This window comes from Hyperoodon ampullatus (genome assembly GCF_949752795.1).
Source record: "Hyperoodon ampullatus genome assembly, chromosome: 2".
NCBI lineage: Eukaryota > Metazoa > Chordata > Mammalia > Artiodactyla > Ziphiidae > Hyperoodon > Hyperoodon ampullatus.
The window spans coordinates 109,705,582-109,728,096 of NC_136915.1; the positions used below are offsets into that span (position 1 = coordinate 109,705,582).

At 40.3% G+C, this 22,515-nt stretch overlaps 1 protein-coding gene across 1 annotated transcript; it reads left to right on the forward strand.

Moving 5' to 3' along the window:
- The first annotated feature begins 4,395 nt into the window (after positions 1-4,395).
- Positions 4,396-21,603, forward strand: PRPF3 (pre-mRNA processing factor 3). The gene is made up of 15 exons (XM_079698384.1): positions 4,396-4,560; positions 5,242-5,372; positions 7,380-7,526; positions 8,861-8,944; positions 9,145-9,365; positions 10,334-10,640; positions 11,319-11,485; positions 12,270-12,349; positions 14,340-14,483; positions 15,420-15,519; positions 15,692-15,805; positions 17,186-17,304; positions 17,571-17,654; positions 18,962-19,023; positions 21,267-21,603. The coding sequence occupies exons 1-15, from the start codon at positions 4,416-4,418 to the stop codon at positions 21,411-21,413; spliced, it is 2,052 nt and encodes a 683-aa protein (XP_079554510.1). The 5' UTR covers positions 4,396-4,415; the 3' UTR covers positions 21,414-21,603.
- The last annotated feature ends 912 nt before the right edge of the window (positions 21,604-22,515 follow it).

Below are 22,515 nucleotides of genomic sequence, written 5' to 3' on the forward strand. Positions count from 1 at the left end.
GCTCTGAGTGCTATGTAAGGCCAGTGGATAGTTTTGAGCAGGGAAGTGATATAATCTTTCTGATGTGTTAACATGATCATGATGGCTACTGTGATGAAACTAGACTAAACGAGGACAAGGTGGAAGCAAGAGAAAGCAGTAAGACTACTAAAATAATCCAAGCATAAAGGTGATAGTAGTGTAGGGTGGTGAGAAGCAGATGGTTTCTGTATATATTCTGAAAGTAGGGCCAATGGAACTTGCTGATTGGCTGGAGAAAAACAGAGGGGTTGAGGATGACTGAGATTATTGGCCTGCATAACTGTCAACTGAAAGAAAAATGTACAACATGAGAGTTGTGAGCTTGGTTTTATACGGGGTCTTACCGAGGGAGACACATGCTCAAGAAGCACTTGAAATGTGTTCCACCAGACTACAAAATGGGGGAGGCTTATAAAGGCAAAAACCACAAGGTTATAGTTAGTTACGTGAGTTCTTTATCAAGAATTATAATTGAAAAAAAAAGAATTATAATTGGAGCTGGCAAGAAGTAAGGGTGCTTGTTCTTTGGGGGATTTTTTTGGCTGCACCACACGGCTTACACAATCTTAGTTCTGAACCCAGGCCCTGGCAGTGAAAGCGCCAAGTCATAATCACTGGACTGCCAGAAAATTCCCAAGGGTGCTTGTTAAATAAGGGTTGGTTGGGGTCCGAATTGGTTGCACAGTTAGAAGGGGAGACCTTGAGACCATAAGGTTGCAGTGGCATGTGTTGTTCTGAATATGACCAGTGGTGTCCTTGGGTTCTGTACAGTTCAAAGAAAGTTCAAGTTCTCAGTGGGGCAGAATTGTGTCTGAGACCAGATCCTCAATGGCCTCCCAGCTCCATTTTTGTATACCTGTACTGTGGTTACTCCATTATAATTTCAATTTGTCATCAACTGTAAGAATATGGTTGCCATTCACTGAGATGAGGAAGACTGTGTTGGGAGCTGGTTTTTGGGGGATGGTGGTGGTTAGAATCAGGAGCTTAGTTTTCATCATGTAAGTTTAGGATGTCTACTATATATTTATGTAGCCAACTGGATATATTATTATATGTCAAGTAGCTTTACTGAACTCTGTGAGAAGCACTGTCACTCTTGTGGTCTTCACAGGAATCCTATGAGGTGGATTTTTTTTTTTACAAGTGAGGAAAGAGAGGGCTTAAGTAACTTGCCTGATGTCGCAGCTAAAGTGGGAGAGCTGGAATACAAATACAGACACTGGCTTTAAAACTCGTGCTCTTGCTTAATCATTAATACTGAATCTCAGTTGATGCCTGACACACAGTAATAGACACTCGATAATTATTTGTTGCGTGAATGAATGGAAGAAAAAAACAGTAAAGGGGAGGGATGGGCTACTATCTTCAGAGTCCTCCTATACTCGTTTTCTTTCTGGGTGATCTCTGGCACCACTGCGAAGTTAGGGGAAAAGGCTAAGGAGGGGGCGGGGGGAGGCTAATGCTAGTGATCACGACTCTCGCAGGGTTTACTTTCTACCACAAAGTCCAGGTTTAGCCCAAACGCAGAAGCCCCGTTTTTAGTTCTAGCATGACCTTAGCGCACTTATTCTCCACACTAGGAATACTACAAGCAGCCCAATTTATGCTTCAGGGAACATTAACTTTGCAATAACCTAGTTAACAGATTTACCTGGGGAAACCGAAGGAGGCAAGGAACGCGCAAGCGGAAAACTTCAGGGCGCCGCCACGCAGGCGCTCCGCTGCCGGTAAAGTACCCACTACGGCTGCGCGAATTGGAGGCCCCGCCCTCCCTCGTCACGTGCTGTGGGACCGCGGCGTGGCGGAGGCAGTGGCAGTAGCGACGGCAGGCCATAGGGCGGTCAGAAGGTTTCCGGTTCCGGTGTAACGTTCGGGCTCCGTCTCAGGGGCTGAAGTTAGTGAGGTGAGTAGTGGCCCCGGGCCCAGAGAGGGTATCCTCGCGTCCTAGTGACTGGGGCTAGGGTTCAATCCAAGGGGAGGACAGAGGCGGGAAGGTTCAGTGGAAAGGAAGCTGAGAAAAGAACAAGGTTCTGTGGGAGAACGGGTTGGAATGAGATTGTTGAGAGGAAAAGGGCGGGGGCGGGAAAGGGACGAGCTGAGGAGACTACCTCTGAGATGAGGAGTTGGGGTAAAACGAGGCTGGGTTGGGGGCGGGTCAGAGAGACGGAAAGAGCAAAAAGAGAAGAATGGGGGTTTCAGGGAGGAAATTGGACTTGTAGCAAAGGAGAGCACAGAGTAAGGAAATGCTTCAGAAGATTAGAACCTGCTACCAGCTCATTCAGAGATCATTCTGCCTTCCTCTCCTTCCACACCATACCCACACCCCACCCCAACCCCGCCCCACGCAGTTATTGTTGAATATTTGATTAGTGACAAAGCTAGTTACCGTTTGGAACTTTAATTTTGGCTACTGGCTGTTTAGTTTGCACGTTATCTTATGGAGGAATGGGTTGAAGTTGAGTACATTTGTTCATATGGTGCTTGGGCACACATTTCATCTGATAGAATTAGTTATGCAATAAATAGTTATTGAATGAATTAAGTGCCATATAGGAATGGCAGTCGTCCTCATTTTGTAAGATGAGTGAACCCAGTCTGAGAGGAATTACTTGTCAGAAGGCTGGTAAATGGTAGAGCTCGATGTGAGCTCTTCATTCTCTGTGGTGTCTGAATATACTTTTGAGCAATGCACATGTAGAGTTTGATAGGCTCTACTGCTATCTCATGATGGGTAAATAGAGCCACTGTATTCATATAACATGTCACTGAGGCACAAAATCTTTCACTCCTAGTTTCATGACTTTAATCTACTAGCTTCATATGGTTATACCAAAATTAAATACACTATTTAGCAACAGTTCTTATAGAGGATAAACCTGCCCAAAATGTAGAAGGTAATCAGACTGTACCTTATAGGAGAAAAGATGTCTTAAAACATCTTAAAAGATTGAATCCCAGATTGGACCCTGATATGTAGCGCTGCTGGGAGGAGGTTAGCTTGGAATTGAGGTCAGTCTAGCTTACTGACTTTTAGGCAATATGGAGAAAATCAGGGAAATAAAAATTTTCTTTATGCTCATGAAGAGTTTTGAGATTTAATTAGGAGATAAAAACGTAAACATGAATAAAATTTAAGAACTGTACTAACTTACATTAAACAACAAATTAAAGATTGTTGTAGAGAGTTTTTTATGATGGTGTTTTCTCTGTTTAGCTAAAAATTAGAATAAAGGTGGAAAGAGAGAGAGTACATCCAAAACGAGGGTAATCTTTTCTGAACTGAGGGATTAGTTATGACAGAGACCCTGTAGAACATGAGAGAAAAGTATCTAGGTACAGAATTCCCATTGGGATGAATATGAGTACAGAGAAGTGTGATAGAACAGTCTTAAGGATTATGAGTTTTAATATAGGATGACTGACCTGGATAAGCCCTCTCTTATTTTAAAAGAAGGCCTGGGGCTTCCCTGGTGGCGCAGTGGTTGAGAGTCCGCCTGCCGATGCAGGTGACACGGGTTCGTGCCCCGGTCCGGGAAGATCCCACATGCCGTGGAGCGGCTGGGCCCGTGAGCCATGGCCGCTGAGCCTGCGGGTCCGGAGCCTGTGCTCCGCAGCGGGAGAGGCCACAACAGTGAGAGGCCCGCGTATCGGGGAAAAAAAAAAAAGAAGGCCTGGGTTAAGGAATGCTTGCCCAGTAGGAAGAACAGAACAGCTGGGCTCTGAGTGGGCTTTTTCAGTCTTGTTTTCATGTTATATGCTTGCCAGTCCTTGTTGAATATGACAGAATCAAAAAAGAAGCTAGGGGCTTCCCTGGTGGCGCAGTGGTTGAGAGTCCGCCTGCCGATGCAGGGCACACGGGTTCGTGCCCCGGTCCGGGAAGATCTCACATGCCGCGGAGCGGCTGGGCCCATGAGCCATGGCCGCTGAGCCTGCGCGTCCGGAGCCTGTGCTCCGCAGCGGGAGAGGCCACAACAGTGAGAGGCCCGCGTACCACCAAAAAAAAAAAAAAAGCATCTTGATTAGTTGCTAATAAAACTCTTTAAAAAAAAAAAAAAAGCTAGGACTCATTTCTCAGCCTAGGTTATTCCCAAGGTTTGTTTGTTTATTCCACAGGTTTCACTGATCCACTGATACTTACTGAGTTAGGGTTAAAAATCAAACAGAATGTAGTTCTTTCTGTTTTGAAGTATGAGTTGTAGGGAAAGTATTTGGCTTGAGATGAAGTAGAGGAACTTGCCTAGGATTGAGAATAGAGGTGGGGAAGGCATTCCTGATGTACAAACTGTTGCCTGGGGTCATTTTAGTCTTCTCCTGTCCTCTACTTAACTCTTTACTGGTTTCTTTTTAGGTGCAGTATTGAATCCTATTTTGAGCTATCCTTTTCCTGAAGAATGGCACTGTCTAAGAGGGAGCTGGATGAGCTGAAACCATGGATAGAGAAGACAGTGAAGAGGGTGCTGGGGTTCTCAGAGCCCACAGTGGTCACAGCAGCACTGAACTGTGTGGGGAAGGGCATGGACAAGAAGAAGGCAGCTGGTATGTACCTTTCTGAAACTTCTGGCTTAACATGTAGGATGACCCCAAATACTGCTTCAAACTTCCCCAAAATTCTCTCTGTTGGAAGTGTCTAAAATAAGGTCAGGCCACAGTTTATTTTCTCTTGCATTATAATGGAAATAGCCTAAATAATTAATATTGCTTTTTCTCTTATTTTTTTATTTTTTATACTATTTGTGACATATTTTGAATCTCAGACTGATTTCCTTTGACCACTGCACTGAGTTACCTAAATTATATTTACTTAGGAAATATACTAAAGTCAAATGGGTATATTTAGATTCAGATCGACATCTAAACATATAGAAGTCTCTATGAAATACATGAAAAAAGTTGAGGGAGGCAGATTTTGTTAAGGTAGTCTCCTCCAACTGCTGTTTGGGAAAAGTTAGAGTGGTTATTCGTCTTAAACTTTGATGCTCAACCTAAACAGGTTACTCTGGCTATGCTACTTCCTACGCCAAAAAATTATAACTATTTTTATCTCGTGGGGCAAGGTCATTTAATGTAAGAGAATGTATGAGAAGCCTAGAAAGAACTTAAGAAAGCATTTCCCTCCCTCTTAGTGATAAAATTCCAGTGTTGGCATCTGTTGTATGCCTAGTATTGGACTAAGTACTTTTACCTTTTCAGCCTTACCACCTCTTTTTTTCTTGCCAGACCATCTGAAACCTTTTCTTGATGATTCTACTCTCCGATTTGTGGATAAACTGTTTGAGGCTGTGGAGGAAGGCCGAAGCTCTAGGCATTCCAAGTCCAGCAGTGACAGGAGCAGAAAACGAGAGCTAAAGGTAGGTTACAGTTAACTATCTGATGAACTTGGAGTGTTTTGAATGGTAACAAAGTTGCTGAGCTTACCTGGCTCACACTTTAATATCCACTATTAGAATACCTAATATTTAAGAGAGGTACTTAGACATTGAAGTAGAGGGGGTGAACGTGTATTATCACCATCCTATGGTGATGAACTACCTAAGTTCATGGGTTGAAACGTTCCAAGGAAACAGTAGGTAGCTTTGTCCTTTTTCATATACAGTTAGGAGTTTTGGTTCTCATGTTTCCCTAAGTCTCTTTCTTTCTTTTTTTTTTTAATAAATTGATTGCTCTAAGATTTTATGCTTTGATTTACTTGAGGCCTAGTAGATTGCTTCAGAATGTGACTTCACTGCTACCTGAGCCATAGACCTCATTTTTGGTCCTTTAGAGATATTACTCTGCAATGGGCTTGTAGATGGGACACCTAACGGCAATTGATTTTTTACTGTGTGTCTTGAGAGCCTACTGTTTTCCACATAGCATATTGCCAGTCATCTGGCCCCATGAGTGGAATACTTAAAGGGACCATCATTACCTCCCTTACCTCCTTCACTTTTTATCCTATAGTTGCTGATTGGTCATGGCCTCTTTCAATATTAGCAGTGTCAAGTAGCTGATCTATCTCTTTTCTCTGTCTGTCTCTTAAAAAAAAAAATCTTTTCTGCGACTCCCATCAAAAACCTTCCAAAGTGCTTTTGATATCCTGGCTATCCTTTTGTTTTTTCTGAGGCACAGGAGTGAATAAGCAGTGTCTGCTTGGTCCCTGGCCAGGCTGTGTAACCAAGAGAAATAGAGATTTGTGTGCTTTTTGTGTTTAGGGTTTTGTAGGGTTATCAGAGGAATGAAAGATAGTCCTTGCCTTAAAGGAATTTGCAGTTTAAGGATTGGGGGATGGGAGGGCACAACAAAATACAGTCACAAATTATAAAATCTGAGTAGCAGTTTCATGTAAATTTTAGGGTTGACTATAGAGTTTCAGACTTTAGTTGAATTTTGTTACATTTAAGGGGGAATGCTTGATCCATAGTATACACAGATCTGTAGAGTGAAGATTATGTTTTGATAGGGCGTGCTACTGTATAAGTGCTGAGGGTCTGCTGTGAATAAAGTGACTACATTGGGTGGGATTAATAAAAATGGTTTCTTGAAGGAGGTATCTAGATAGCCTTGGGATTCGGGTCCCATTTTGGTCCATTCAGTCCCCACCCCACACAATATATTATGGGAGAGTCCTTTTTCTTGAACTGTAGGAGTTCCAGGAAGCGCTCGCCCCTGGCCGAGGATATGTCCTTGCAAAACACGAGCCCTCCTAGTGAAGAGGGGATGTCACCCAAAGCCTACCACCGGTGTGTACATTTGCTTTTTCCCATTGTCCCTTCCAGTTGGCCACTCTTGGTCCTGTTAAGTTCACCTTGCAAATTAGTCAACATATTTGAGTTCCCATTGTTTGATGAGAACAAAGTGTTATTGGGGAATACTGAAAAAGAGAGAAAGCCCCTGTCCTGGAAGAGCTTAGACACTAGTTGGGAGAAAGTACGTACTAACATTGAAAGACTTAACACTTGGCAAACAGAATATCAGCAGTGTAATTTTACTTAGTATGAACCAAGCTCTTAAGCGCTAAAAGGATGTGAAACAACAGTTTGATCAGAGTGGGATGAGATTATTAATGAGAAAAAGTTCCTGGAGGAGGTGAGTTTTAGGCAGGATTTGGACTGGGGGAAAAGTTGAGGGAGATCATTACAAATGTGGGCAGTAAGATTTGCAAAGACCTTGGGATGGGAACATTTATAAGAACATGGGATGAAATTTGTTTGACTGGAGTAGGAGAATAATGAAGTTGAGATGGGTGAGATGGTCCATTTGGTGGAGGGTCTAGAAGACTCTGGGAAAAGCCACAAAATGCTGATAAGGACTAGGATTATTCTTCCCTTCTCCCATGGGCAGGGATACAACTCTTCTTTCATCTTGGGTTCCCTTAGGAAGTGTTTGGTGATGACTCTGAGATCTCCAAGGAATCATCAGGAGTAAAAAAGCGACGGATACCCCGTTTTGAGGAGGTGGAAGAGGAGCCAGAAGTAATCCCTGGGCCTCCCTCAGAGAGTCCTGGCATGCTGACTAAGCTCCAGGTTAGTAATTAAGAACTGGAAGTGGTGGTTTTGAGAGTTGAAGAAGTAAGAGGTGGATGGGTCCAGACTTATCGTGGCCTTAATTTGAATTAATTGTTAGCATTGGGAAAATTTTATGTCCTGCTTTATGTTTCATCATTTCTTGGTTTAACCAGGAGTATTCCAGTTGAAGGCTATTGAAATAGCATTTACTGAGCACCTATTATGTGGCAACGAAGGTGTGTTACATACATCCTTTGCCCAAATATATACCTCACTGTGTCAGTACGAAAATTATTGAAATGATTAGAATTCAACATGATGGCAGAGAAGAATTTCCAAATACTATAACACAGAAAAGATATAATCCACTTAAATAATTTTGAGTTCACTTTGTATGTTTTTAATAGGAATTATCTGTGTGTTTAAAATGGGCACTGTTAAAAAATTTTAATACCACGTAAGTAGTAAATATTTCTTGTACCACTTAAAACTTGTTACAGGAGAAATAGAATATATACATATATATGGATGGGTGGGTGGATGGATGGATTTGCATATTATGTATGATATTTCTGAAAGGAAAGAAACTGATGGTGATGTTTTTTTATAGAAAATGGGGTGGAAGAATTCACAGTATACCCTTTTGTACTTTTTTGCATTTTAAACTATGTAAATATACCACCTATTCAAAAAAATGTTTAAAATAAATTTTTAAAAATATCTTGAAGCGCCTTGACACAGGACTCTTTTGGAAAATTCAAGAAGAGTTATTTGATCATGTCCTCAAAACTTATTATTCTGAACTTCTTTAGGGCAGAGGAAGTAAGTCTTTACATTGTTGGCTCCCGTTACCCAAACTAGGAACTCAGGGACCAATAGTGTGATTTTTTTTTTTTAAGTGTAATAATGTTTATGGGTTCTTTCAGTTTTGCATGCATTTTCTAAATGTTCACAGTTGCCCTGTAAGGTAGGTACCATTTTTACCCCTTTTAGACACTTGGAGGTTTAGAAATTAAATACCATGTTCAAGGTCACACAAGCATTAAATGGTAGAGTTAAGATTCAAACTCAGGTTTCCCTGACTCCAGAGTCTTAATTAGCAAGGTATGTTACTATCAATACTTAACATGCCAATCCTGCCTTGGGAAGATAGGTTGAAAAATTCCAGTGCTCAGCTGTGTAGGCTTATCTTTATTACATTTTCTAGTCTATGGTACAAGCAGGATATGATGGGGTGATTCAAAAATGTTTTGTTCTCTAAACCTGAAAGCCCTTTGAGTTTAGGAACCTGTATGAGAGAAATAAAAAAGAGATGTTAACAGTTTCTCAACTTTTTCCCCCACTGAGAGCAGATCAAACAGATGATGGAGGCAGCAACACGGCAAATCGAGGAAAGGAAAAAACAACTAAGTTTCATTAGCCCCCCTACGCCTCAGGTATTGTAACCAGATTTCTCTGAAAATAAGAATCTTGAGCACAGAATTTCTTGCCAGCCACTCAAATGAGAGTCCAGAAGATGACTGCATGTTCCACCCCCAATTTACCACAGTCTACCACTCTATGGTGGGGGGGCGGGGGGAGATCTGCCTGCCTGTCTCATTTTTCTGATTCTGATTTCTTTTTCTCTGTCTCGCAGCCAAAGACTCCTTCTTCCTCCCAACCAGAGCGACTTCCAATTGGCAACACTATTCAGCCCTCCCAGGCCGCCACTTTCATGAATGATGCCATTGAGAAGGCAAGGAAAGCAGCTGAACTACAAGCCCGCATCCAAGCCCAGCTGGCACTGAAACCAGGGCTCATCGGCAATGCCAACATGGTGGGCCTGGCCAATCTCCATGCTATGGGCATTGCTCCCCCGTGAGTATCTGTTTCATGGAACTCGTTTCTGAAGCTTGAGAAGCAATAAATACCTTTGAATGTTATTGATGCTCTTCTTGCAAGGAACTTAAATAATTTCTTAGTTTCATATTTCTTACGTATACTCAATAAATACCAATTGAATTTATTTTCTTGGTTACCTTGTTGCAGAGTTTAATTATCTTCTTTTTACAATTGGTAGAACTGAAGTTAAGATTATTCCTCTAATATTGGAGCTAGGAATAGAGCCAGGTTTCCTGGATCCTAAGTCAGAACTATATCCATTAAACCACATTGAGTGAGACCAGATCTGAGAGTTCTCTACAACTAGGTAAAGGTGATAGACTTCATTTTTAGCACCTTAATTGGTTTGCCATCCCCTGTCTGACTCAAGAATTAAGGAGTAAAGGAAGATATGATTCCAACTTCTTACCATTGTAATTTATAAGTTCATTTCATCTGATTGTACTGTATACTCAACTGTCCAGTTTGATAGTTTCAATCAAGATGTTATTATTCACTGATGGGTTTATGTTCCTTAGAATTTTGTAACCTAGTTGTCTTTGTTGGGTTTTGATTTTTCCTTTCTTTTTTTTTTTTTTTTTTAATTTTATTTATTTTGGGCTGCGTTGGGTCTTCGTTGCTGTGCGGGGGCTACTCTTCATTGCACTGTGCGGGCTTCTCATTGCGGTGGCTTTTCTTGTTGAGCATAGGCACGCGGGCTCAGCAGTTGGGCCTCACAGACTCTAGAGCACAGACTCAGTAGTCATGGTGCATGGGCTTAGTTGCTCCGCAGCATGTGGGATCTTCCTGGACCAGGGATTGAACCCGTGTCTCCTGCATTGGCAGGCGGATTCTTAATCACTGCGCCACCAGGGAAGTCCTGTTTTTTATTTTCTGCTTGGTTTTTTTTTTTGCTTGACTTATTGTTCCAAATGGGATGTATTCCATTGTGGGCTATTTTTCAGGAAGGTGGAGTTAAAAGATCAAACTAAACCTACACCACTGATTCTTGATGAACAAGGTCGAACTGTAGATGCAACCGGCAAGGAAATTGAGCTGACACACCGTATGCCTACTCTGAAGGCCAATATTCGGGCTGTGAAGAGGGAACAATTCAAACAACAGCTAAAAGAAAAGCCATCAGAAGACATGGAGTCTAATACCTTTTTTGACCCCCGAGTCTCAATTGCCCCTTCCCAGCGCCAGAGACGCACTTTTAAATTCCACGACAAGGGCAAATTTGAAAAGATTGCCCAGCGATTACGGACAAAGGTATCTGGCTTAGAATATAATATAGAATTTTGAAGAAGTTAGAAAGGTGACAAAGGAAATTGAATATAGTCCTGAAATAACCGTCAACTCAGTTCTCTATGTTTTTGGCAATTAGATAAACAAGTAGTAAAGCAATGAGTGATTTTTAAAATACTATATTTTTTTCTGGAATACTTGATTTTTAGCTGATTTATCTTCTCCATTACTTACGTTCTACTTAGGTAGAAATAAAATTGAATTTGAAAATTCTCCACATACAACAGTCAGTGGAGGGAAACCATTGAGAACCCTTAGGGCAACTAATGAAAGCTAGCCTGGTGTTAAAATTTACTGCAGACAGTCCACACACTTGGATAGTTTGATTGACTGTATATTTGATGACTTTTACCTTCTTGTTTTCATCCTCTCAGAATGAGGTTTTCCATAAAATTCCATTTCTGCATATTTGCTTCAGGCAGGCACTGTGGGGTAAAGGGCTAGTGATGAGAGTGAAATGTATGTAAATCAACCAAGTAAAGGATAAAGTAAAGCAGAACAGCTCCTTTTTCTAAGCTTTCAGAGAGTATGAATTTGTTGTATTAGATGTAAAGAGTTCAACAAGGGAGTGTTTTAAAGTTTGGGATTCTACTACTTCCCTGTTTTCTTTGACTTCAGTTTATCTTCTTGTCTTGTCTTTAGGCTCAACTGGAGAAGCTGCAGGCAGAGATCTCACAGGCAGCTCGAAAAACAGGCATTCATACTTCAACTAGGCTGGCCCTCATTGCTCCTAAGAAGGAGTTGAAGGAAGGTGATATCCCTGAAATTGAGTGGTGGGACTCTTATATCATCCCCAATGGCTTTGACCTGTGAGTTTGTTGGTTAATAGCTTTTAATAAGCCTAGAGTTTTAATGGGAAAGATGGTACTTGTGCATTAAGTAAAAATTTTAAATCCAAGGAAGATAGATAACCATATACAAGCTCATATATTTGTAAAGGATATGCTGTATGGGTTGTTTTAGTTTTTTGGGTTAATGTAGGAGGATTGGGCACATATAGTCTAAATAATCTATACAAATAATCTGTAAAATTTCTGCTTGCTTTGTTATACATGGTTATTTGTTTTTACCATATTTGTTTTCTTAATTACCTTCTTTTGCTACTTATAGTAGGTGTTTACATTTCTTAAAGATCCAGTCCTAGAATAGAGCAAGAATTCTTAGTTGATGGGGGAGAGAATGATAAATAAAGCGTATAAGAAACATTTGGCGAGCTTCAATCATATCTGCTCCATTATTCTGATACATGGCTTTAGGAGACTGTCTCAGCCTTCCCTTATGCTTCCTTTGTCAACCGCTGTCCCAGCGAATTATTGTTACTAATGAGAGAATACGGTGTCCATCAGGGGTGTTAGGGTAGAAAAAAAAGGTTGACAATGACTGATATAGAGAGTGCATCCAACCTTAGTGGGACCGTTTTCTTATCTTGAAAATTATATGTGATATATTACATATTATAGACATGCAAATACTGTAAAAAGTTCTAGAATGCATTATGGGGAGTGGATTTTTTCATTGTGTTTCTGAGATTCCCTCTCTCTTGGAATCATCTCTACCCACATATCCTGTTTTCCCTTCTTCCTCCAATTTTAGTACAGAGGAAAATCCCAAGAGAGAAGATTATTTTGGAATCACAAATCTTGTTGAACATCCAGCCCAGCTCAACCCTCCAGGTAATGTAGAGATTACTCAATCAAAGCTCTAGAGGAGTATTAGCCAATAGAAATTTATGCGATAATGGGCATGTGCTCTGTCTGGGCTGTCTATACTATAGCTGCTTTGCACACATCACTATTGAGAACTTGAAAACCAAGTTGCATTAATACAGCTGAGGGACTGAATTTTTAATTTTATTCAATTTAAATTTAAATAGTACATGTAGCTAGTGGCTACAGTATTGGACAGTGCAGCTGCAGAGCATTGAGGTCTAATCTATAGATGGCCTCACTGATGTATATTACAAATTGGGCTTTTGCCATAGTGTTGACTTCCAACTCTAGTCTAGTACACCACCACTAAACTCCTGGCCTTCTTCAATCTTCTTTTTCTTCAGCCTTTCTCTTTATCATTTTTGTAGTGAAAGTCTGTTGGCTCAGTCAGAAGAGATGGGTTTTAGTTGTGGCTGTGAACTAGCTGAATCCCTTGGGTAAATCACTTATAATACAGAATTTTCTCATATGTAGAGATAACACTAACTGATATTCCTTCTTAAGTAATCACAGGAGATTTTAACATTTTCATCAAATTTGAGATGAATAGAGGAGGTTAGTTTTTACTCAGTAAATTTACTCAGTAAATTTGCTTGCCAGTATCTCTAATAAGTTCAGAAAAATAGGTTGAGACCCTGTAATAATAAAAGGATAATAATCATTGAATTATACTTAATCAGAATGTACTTAGCTGTCATCAGCGTGAATCATTAGAAGAAAGTGGGGGATTTTGTTTGCTTTAACAAATTGAGTAAATCTGCTTTGGGAGCTCAGAAGATTTTTCCTAATCTCTATGACTCTTAAATTATAAATTTCATAATGTTGGCCAGTGGTTTTCAAATTGTATTACATAGGCACGTTGAGGTTCAATAAGTAGGATCCAAATGGGATTCTGGATACCCCCCACCTACCCCAAATCCTCACACAGAGCAGCCGGAGCAGCTCTAATTTTGTTTTCTATATTTGCCACATTTCAGTTTATAAAAGGGTTCAACTGCTTAAAGAATAACAAGTTAGAACATTACTCATGAAAGATAAGAATGCTTTTTAGGGGCTTCCCTGGTGGGGCAGTGGTTAAGAATCCACCTGCCAATGCAGGGGACACGGGTTCGAGCCCTTGTCCGGGAAGATCCCACATGCCGCAGAGCAACTAAGCCCGTGCGCCACAGCTACTGAGCCTGCGCTCTAGAGCCTGTGAGCCACAACTACTGAAGCCCACATGCCTAGAGCCCGTGCTCCGCAACAAGAGAAGCCACTGCAATGAGAAGCCCTCACACTGCAACAAAGAGTAGCCCCCACTCGCCGCAACTAAAGAAAGCCTGCACGCAGCAATGAAGACCCAAGGGAGCCAAAAATAAATTTAAAAAAAAAGAAAAAAAGAATGCTTTTTAAAGACATAACCATAATACCATTATCACGACCTAAAATTAACTAAAAGCAAACTAGAGGTCCTTTCTTTTTCTTTTTTTTTTTAATCTTAATTGGAGTATAGTTGATTTACAATGTTGTGTTAGTTTCAGGCGTACAGCAAAGTTAATCAGCTACACATATACAGATATCCACTATTTTTTAGATTCTTTTCCCATATAGGCCATTACAGAGTATTGAGTAGAGTTCCCTGTGCTATACAGTAGGTCCATATTAGTAGTGTGTATATGTCAATCCCAGTCTTCCAATTTATCCCTTCCCCCTTCCCCCCGATAACCATAAGTCTGTGTTCTACATCCGTAACTCTGTTTCTGTTTTGTAGATAAGTTCATTTGTACCCTTTTTTCAGATTCCACATATAAGCGATATCATATATTTGTCTTTCTCTGTCTGACTTATTTCACTCATTATGACAATCTCTAGGTCAATCCATGTTGCTGTAAAGTTCCTTTTAATGTGATTGATATTCACCTATATCCCTCTAATATGCTTATTGCTTTGGTACATTCATTTCTCTGCCTGACAGTCGACAATGACACACCAGTTACTCTGGGGGTATATCTGACCAAGAAGGAACAGAAGAAACTTCGAAGGCAAACAAGGAGGGAAGCACAGAAGGAGCTACAAGAGAAAGTCAGGCTAGGCCTGATGCCTCCTCCAGAACCCAAAGGTACATATCTTAGAGGCAGGGAAGAAAGGGTGACAAGTTTATCTCCGTCATTCTAGAGGATCTTTAGCATCTCTCTATATTTGGGTGCTTTTTGTTTCTCAGAATCATTCATTGGTTCTTCCTTTCCTAAATTTTCTGTTGCCTTTCCTTATTAAGACAGGTCAACATAGTCATTGTAGAGGTCATTTAAGGCTTTTTTTTTTTTTTAAACTAATATTGACCATAAAACATTCCTATATTCCTGGAAGAATAATAGGCTTGAAATTCATGAAGATAGTAGTTGGAGTATTTGCATAGAGTTGTTATGTACATAATTCTTAAGTGTTTGAAAAATGAAAATGCAGTTTAAAAAACCTCACTCCTGGGCTTCCCCGGTGGCGCAGTGGTTGAGAGTCCGCCTGCCGATGCAGGGGACACGGGTTCGTGCCCCGGTCCGGGAGGATCCCACATGCCGCGGAGCGGCTGGGCCCGTGAGCCATGGCTGCTGAGCCTGCGCGTCCGGAGCCTGTGCTCCGCAACGGGAGAGGCCACAACAGTGAGAGGCCCACGTACCGCAAAAAAAAAAAAAAATTCACTCACTCCTGTAGTTTCCATTATCAGTTAGTAATATTTTGAGTGAGCACTGTTATGTATAGGATCTTTCACTAAATGCTATGATGAGAGTGAAAAATGCCAAAGAAATTAAGTTCCTTGTCTTTCGTAAATGTTCAAACAATGTGAATAAATGCATACCAGTTATTTAAATTAATTATGTGACCTCCCTCAAATGCTGAATTAATTGGATGGGCTTTCACGGTAAGAGTATTTGGAGGGAGTGAGTTTTGAGCAGAGATTTGAAATAGGTGAATGATATGAATTAGTAGAGAAGAGATTGACAGGTTATCCCAGCTGGAGTAATGACTTAGGAGATTGATTTCTATCATCTCTTCACTGCAGTGAGAATTTCAAATTTGATGCGAGTATTAGGAACAGAAGCTGTTCAAGACCCCACGAAGGTAGAAGCCCATGTCAGAGCTCAGATGGCAAAAAGACAGAAGTAAGTGCCATGGGATTGGGTGGAAACCCAGGGCAAGTACCTTTCCCAGACTCTTCTGGGGGATCCATATTTGGAGGGAGGGGAGAGTTCTCCGTTGCTCTCTCTTTCCCTCAGCCCTGCCTCTGATCTTCAATGCCTTTCTCACTTGTGGATGTCCTTCCTGTCACGACAGAGCGCATGAAGAGGCCAACGCTGCCCGAAAACTTACAGCAGAACAGAGAAAGGTCAAGAAAATTAAAAAGCTTAAAGAAGACATTTCACAGGGGGTACACATATCTGTTTATAGGTAGGTGTCCAAACTGGGCCAGCCTTTTCCTTAGAAATACCAAAACATTTTCCAGGTGATTGAGGCAGAATCACTGGTGTAAAGCATACCTAATATCAGCTCTACTTTCTTTTAACGACCCTAGTGTAAATCAAGAGCTAGTAGTTCTTTTTCATTGGTGAGAGTTAAAAACTTAGTCTTCCATCTCTGAGGTCTTAGTGAACTAATACTAGTTCTGAAGAATGAATGAATGAATATGCTTATTCAGGCCAAGATGTGAACTAGGGATCATTCATACTTTATGAAGCATAAAATATTATTTTTTCAGGAAGCATTAAAAGTTTTTTTCCTCAGTTAACTATATCCTTATCCTAATGTATTGCAGTAATCCTTTTATTACCACTCCAAAGTGGACTTTGTTTATTTATTTATTTATTTATTTATTTTTGATTTATTTATTTGTTTTTATTTTGGCTGCATTGGGTCTTCGTCGCTGCGCGCGGGCTTTCTCTAGTTGCGGCGAGTGGGGGCTACTCTTCATTGCAGTGCGCAGGCTTCTTGTTGTGGCTTCTCTTGTTGTGGAGCACAGGCTCTAGGCACTCAGGCTCAGTAATTGTGGTGCACGGGCTTAGTTGCTCCGTGGCATGTGGGATCTTCCCAGACCAGGGCTCGAACCCGTGTCCCCTATTGGCAGGTGGATTCTTAACCGCTGCACCACTAGGGAAGCCCTGGACTTTCCATGTTGTAAATATTTTCTACCTTTTGTGTTGATTTAATATTTTCATTTTATTCTTTTATGTCAACTACATGTGTATCTTCTGTTTAGATGTGCTCCTGTTTAGTTCTTTATTATAAAAATGGCACATTATTATAAAAGTAGTGAATGCTTACTAAGATAAAAAACATTCTAACAATACAGAAGGACATTTACTGAAAAAGTCTCCTTCCTATTCTCTGATTCCTTAGGACCACTCACTGTGGGTAATTGCCACTGACAGTTTTTCATATATTCTTCGAGAAATTTTTCAGGCATAGCATTGTGACTACTTTATATTATAAGCATCTAGAGGGCAAAGAATTTGCTGGTCTTTATACTGTCAAGAACAACTAGCATATAAATATTTTTGGATGATGGTAAATATCTCTCCTTCATTATTAGAGTAAATTTTGATTACCTGCTATTTGTTGTAAAGTGTACAGTGCTAGACTTTGAAGAAGTTTAAGACAGTAGAAATACTTCTGGATTCATCAGTTCTACCTTTAAGCATTAGTATATTTGCTTACTCCAAATGCCTTTGTTTTTAGAGAGAAAACTATTTTGGATCCATTTTTATTTGCCATTCCATTCAGGCAGCTGCTGATGCTAAAATGAAAGCCATAACTAAACTTTCCCTTCTCCAGAGTTCGAAATTTGAGCAACCCAGCCAAGAAGTTCAAGATTGAGGCCAATGCTGGGCAGCTGTACCTGACAGGGGTGGTGGTACTGCACAAGGATGTCAACGTGGTAGTAGTGGAAGGGGGTGAGTCTGAAAAAATTGAGGCAACCGTAGGCCTTGAAGTGATTAACATGGTGGGAAAAAAGGAGAAAAAGATAGTATTTTAGAGCCATACCTGGGTTTAATATCTTGGGCCTCTGTTTCTGTGTTTATTGGAGTAGAAGGACCTAAGATGTGGTTCCTGGGATTCCTTCAGCTACCACATTAATGTCTGAGCATTGAATGCACTCAAACGTTCTTTCTACCCCATTGTCTTCCACAACTCTGGCAAAATTCTCCTCTGTTTCTAGGCCCCAAGGCCCAGAAGAAATTTAAGCGTCTTATGCTGCATCGGATAAAGTGGGATGAACAGACATCTAACACAAAGGGAGATGGTGAATGGGGGTTAGAGGGGATTAAGTGGGAGGTGGAATGGTACTCTGTCCATTCATCTGTTCCCTCTCTCTGACACTCTTGCAAATACCAGATAATGTTCAAGAATTTTAGAAAGACCCATTTGGACTTTAAGCATGCTAGACATTCATACAGTATTTATTATATGATCATATGTATGAGTATTAGTTATTCTCCTGCCTGTCCTTTAAGGCCTTTCTACCAGCTGGTTTCCCTATTAGCCCGGAATCTGGATACTGGCTACATAAGTGTATTTAGTTTGTGAAATTTCAGCAACCTGCGCATTCATATGTGCATTGTCTATATTATATAATTTTTTGATAAAAAGTTTTTTAAAGGATTGAGAGCAAAAAATATTTTTCAGATCAAAAAAAGCTCTCTGCTTCATTCAAGAAAATCAACTTTTATTCTTTTGCCCAAGTTTATCTTGTATATATATTTGACATCCTCCAGGCCATCTTCTTCCATCAATATTCATTCTTCCCTTCTTTGAAGACCTGGGTTAGCATTTAACATGTGCAGAGAACCTTACTTTTCTTAACTTTGGCCCTTTTATACTTTTCGTTCTTCCCTATTTTTGTACTTAAAGTACACTTTTTACTATAATTGACCTATATTTTATTTTGTTTCTCAAGTGTTCCTAAGATATTTTCATTCATTATATCTGTCCTCCTTCATTAGACTAAAAACTCCTTGAGAATGGACTCTTATCATTTTGGCATCTGAAGTGCTTAGGACCAGTTTTTATTGTTCTTTTTTTTTTTTTTTTTTTTTTTTTTTTTTTTTTTTTTTTTTTTTTTTTTTTTGCCGTACGTGGGCCTCTCACTGTTGTGGCTTCTCCTGTTGTGGAGCACACAGGCTCTGGATGCGCAGGCCCAGCGGCCATGGCTCACGGGCCCAGCCGCTCCGCGGCATGTGGGATCTTCCCGGACTGGGGCACGAACCCATGTCCCCTGCATCGGCAGGCGGACTCTCAACCACTGCACCACCAGGGAAGCCCTATTGTTTTTTTATTTATCTCCTTATTCCCAGTACCTGTCACAGCTCTTGACACATAATTGGTCCTCAATACATGTTTGTTGAATTAATTAATGTCCCTACCTGTTTGGAGATTTCAGTCTAATTGGGGGGAAATAAATAGTAACAGAAGACATTTGATCCCAATACATGAGAAAAGGTGATAATATTTAAAAGAATTTGGGTAGGCTTGAATCCTGTTTGTTTAGAACCTAAATCTTGGTGTCTGATCTAAGTCTAGAGCAAGATTTAGCTATATTGTCTTTTCCAGATGATGAGGAATCTGATGAGGAAGCTGTGAAGAAAACCAACAAATGTGTACTAGTCTGGGAGGTAGGTGATCCTTTGTTAAACACTGAAGCAGGACTTTAGCTAATTCCTGATTGTTTATATTATGCAAATGGAGCAATATAATGGTAAAACTAAATAATGGCTAATCCCTTAAGTAATCTGTATTTCTTTTTGGAATTCATTGTTAAGTATTTGGCAGCAAATCCTTCATGATTATATTTTAGTTAAATTGATGGGTATATAGTTTATGCCATCTGGGGAAAAGTATGGAAACTGGTGGCAAGAATACAAATTCTCGATTTATTTATTTCACAGTCATGGATATGAGACTTGGAAAGAGGGAAATGAATTGTAGACTTTTTCTTTGGATATAGTGAAAGAAGTACTAGACTTAATATAAAGTTGGGAGTCTGGGCAGTATCACTTACTAGCTGTGTAACTGGGCAAGACACTTAATGTCAAAAACTGTTGCTTTGTCTATAAAATGTGGATGTTATTTTCTCTCCCTATTGTCAGTTTTATTTTGAGAACCTAATTTGATTATTATGTAATGGTGCTTTGCAAAATGTGACTAAATCACTCTTAAAATGGAATTTTTTTATGGTCATACAATTCTTTCATCCCTCAAATTTTCTTAGTGAGCCACACTATTCTGAAGAATGAATGAATGAATGAATATGCTTGTTCAGGCCAAGTTGTGAACTAAGGATCATTCACCCTTTGTGAAGTGTAAAATATCATCCTATTTCTCCAGGAAGCATTAAAAGTTTCTTTCCTTAGTAACTATATTCTTATCCTGATGTACTGCAGTAATCCTTTTATTCCCACTCCAAAATACATTTTATACATTGTAAATATTTTCTACCTTTGTGTTGATTTAATGTTTTCATTTTATTCTTTTAGGTTGCATGTGCGTGTGTATCTTCTATTTTTTAAATGTGCTCATATTTAGTAACTAGTTCTTTATTATAGAAGTAGTACTTTGGGACTTCCCTGGCAGTCCAGCGGTAAGACTCCGCACTTCTCCTGCAGGGGGCGTGGGTTCGATCCCTGGTCTGGGAACTAAGATCCCACATGCCATGCAGCATGGCCCGAAAACAAAAAAAGTAGTACTTTACTACAAAAGTAGTGAATGCTCATTAAAATAAATTCTGACAACACAGAAGAGCACTTACTGAAATAGTCCCTTCTGATTCCCTCATTTTTTAAGACCACTCTATAGGTAATTGCTACTGTTTTTCATGTATCCTTCTGTCTAACCCCAGATTCCTCCAATTTATGCATACTAAGTAGGTAATAATAACCATAATAACTGTTTCTCTGTCTCATAAGTCCCCATCTGCATATTTAATATCCCCCAGCCCCTTCATCTCTTTAAAATTCTGTTCTATTTATCTCTGAGAGTCCTCAGGAATTATTTCTCAGGTTCAGAAATAAGCCAAGTTGTACTTTAGCCTCCTTTTTGGAATCTGATCCCTGAAAGCCTCTTGAGGTAGCATTTTGTGACTGCCATTGCAGCTAGTCCCTTTGGTGAGAATGCGGTTCCACTAAGTACTGAATCTTTCTATTGTAGTTGTCTGCAGGTTATCCCCCCTGGCTCCCATTCCTCTCTCCCCCAAACCCCTGTATTGTTCTTTGTCACTGGGCCCCAAAACCTCCTGCTTATATACACGGTCTCACTAAGTCTTATGAAAAGAGTCCTTTTAGCCTCTAACTCCTTTCTCGTTAAATGCCCAAATCTGGAGCCCTGGTGGGAGGCAAGTTCATCCCATCTCACCCTCCCTAGTCCTTCCTGACTTACTCTTCCATCCAGGCACCAGAGCACAGAACTCCTCATCCTCCATTCAGTCAAAAAAACAAACCCATATAAAGTCATGAAAACTCAGCAAATATCCAAAGGGGTGGAGGTTAGAATTGTTTGTTTTGTTTTGTTTGTTTAATATTTATTTATTTATTTAGGCTGCACCAGGTCTTAGTTGCGGCACTCGGGATCTTTTATTTGAGGCATGCGGGATCTTTAGTTGCGGCATGTGGGCTTCTTAGTTGTGGCATGCATGCAGGATCTAGTTCCCTGACCAGGGATTGAACGTGGGCCCCCTGCATTGGGAGCATGAAGTCTTACCCACGGGACCACCAGGGAAGTCCCTAGAATTGTTTTTACCATAAAATTATGTTCAGGTAGGCACATTGCTACACAGATGTTACTAGGTTTTATAAAGGAATATTATATCTGATTTAAATTAGAAATTGCAGTGTTTTTATTAAAAATTTTGTCTCTTTCCCAGGGTACAGCCAAAGACCGGAGCTTTGGGGAGATGAAGTTCAAACAGTGCCCTACAGAGAACATGGCTCGGGAGCATTTCAAAAAGCATGGGGCTGAGCACTACTGGGACCTTGCGCTGAGTGAATCTGTGTTGGAGTCCACCGACTGAGACTACTGCAAGCCCTTGCCTCTCCCTTCTTGCCTTTGTCTCTTCAGTCCTCTCCCTTATTCTACTTCCAAACCCAGCCCTACTTGTGTGTGTGATCTCAGAACTGTGCCAGGCTGACATTGGGACAAAGGGAGAACACCTTGCTTCCTTCCCCAGACAGCCTGGTGCTGCCCTTTATTCCCCTATGTGAATATGATTAAAGAGTTATTTTTAAAGTTGGTATGATATTTTTCACACATTCAAAGGTATTGGAGTTTGGGTCTTCAGGTGATCTTTTCTCCAGACTTCTAGCAATTGCTGTGGAAAAAAAATTTTGTCATTGATATTTATGTATATATAAATGGATGAACGAATGGATGGATGATTGGATAATGGAAATTTCTGACCTCATCTTAGAGCAAGAATGATAAATACCGTTTTCCTGGAGCAGAGTGAAGAAGGAAAAGGTATTAAGTGGATGGGGAGAGGGAATTTCCATCTCTTAACCTTCAGTGGATAGTCACAAGGTTGACAGATTACTTCTGGTCTTGGATGAGTAGTCTAAACAGGAAATTAGTTCCTCATATGGGTGAATATATGAGAATGTGTGTCGTGGGTGAAATGGACACAGAAGGAGAGTCCAAAGAGGATGTTATGGGTCAGTTTGTAAAAGGGAATAGGATTTGGGAATTTAGCCTATTTCTTCTCTTTACTAATTAAAGAAACCAATCCTTTTCTAAAAGACAATGTGTAATTTCTTTTTCCCACCCGCCCCCAAGAATCTGACAAGATGCAGTTCTGTTTAAGCATTTAATGTTTCTGGTTTGATTTCAGGAGTATTTGGGTCAGAATAAATATCCATAGAAGTCCAAAATTCTTACCATAAATATCCTTCCATTTCATGTTGCCTGTTGAGGATGTATTGAGAATGGATTGAACATAGGAGCCATTAGAGTTCCTCCCTGCTAATTGGAGTTTACTAGGAAGTAGTGTCAGAATGAATACTTGACCAGAAGTTAAAACATTCTATGTTATCAAATTAACCCCTTTTAAAAAAATGTGGGGACTTCCCTGGCGGTCCAGTGATTAAGACTCCATGCTCCCAAGGCAGGGGTCACGGTTT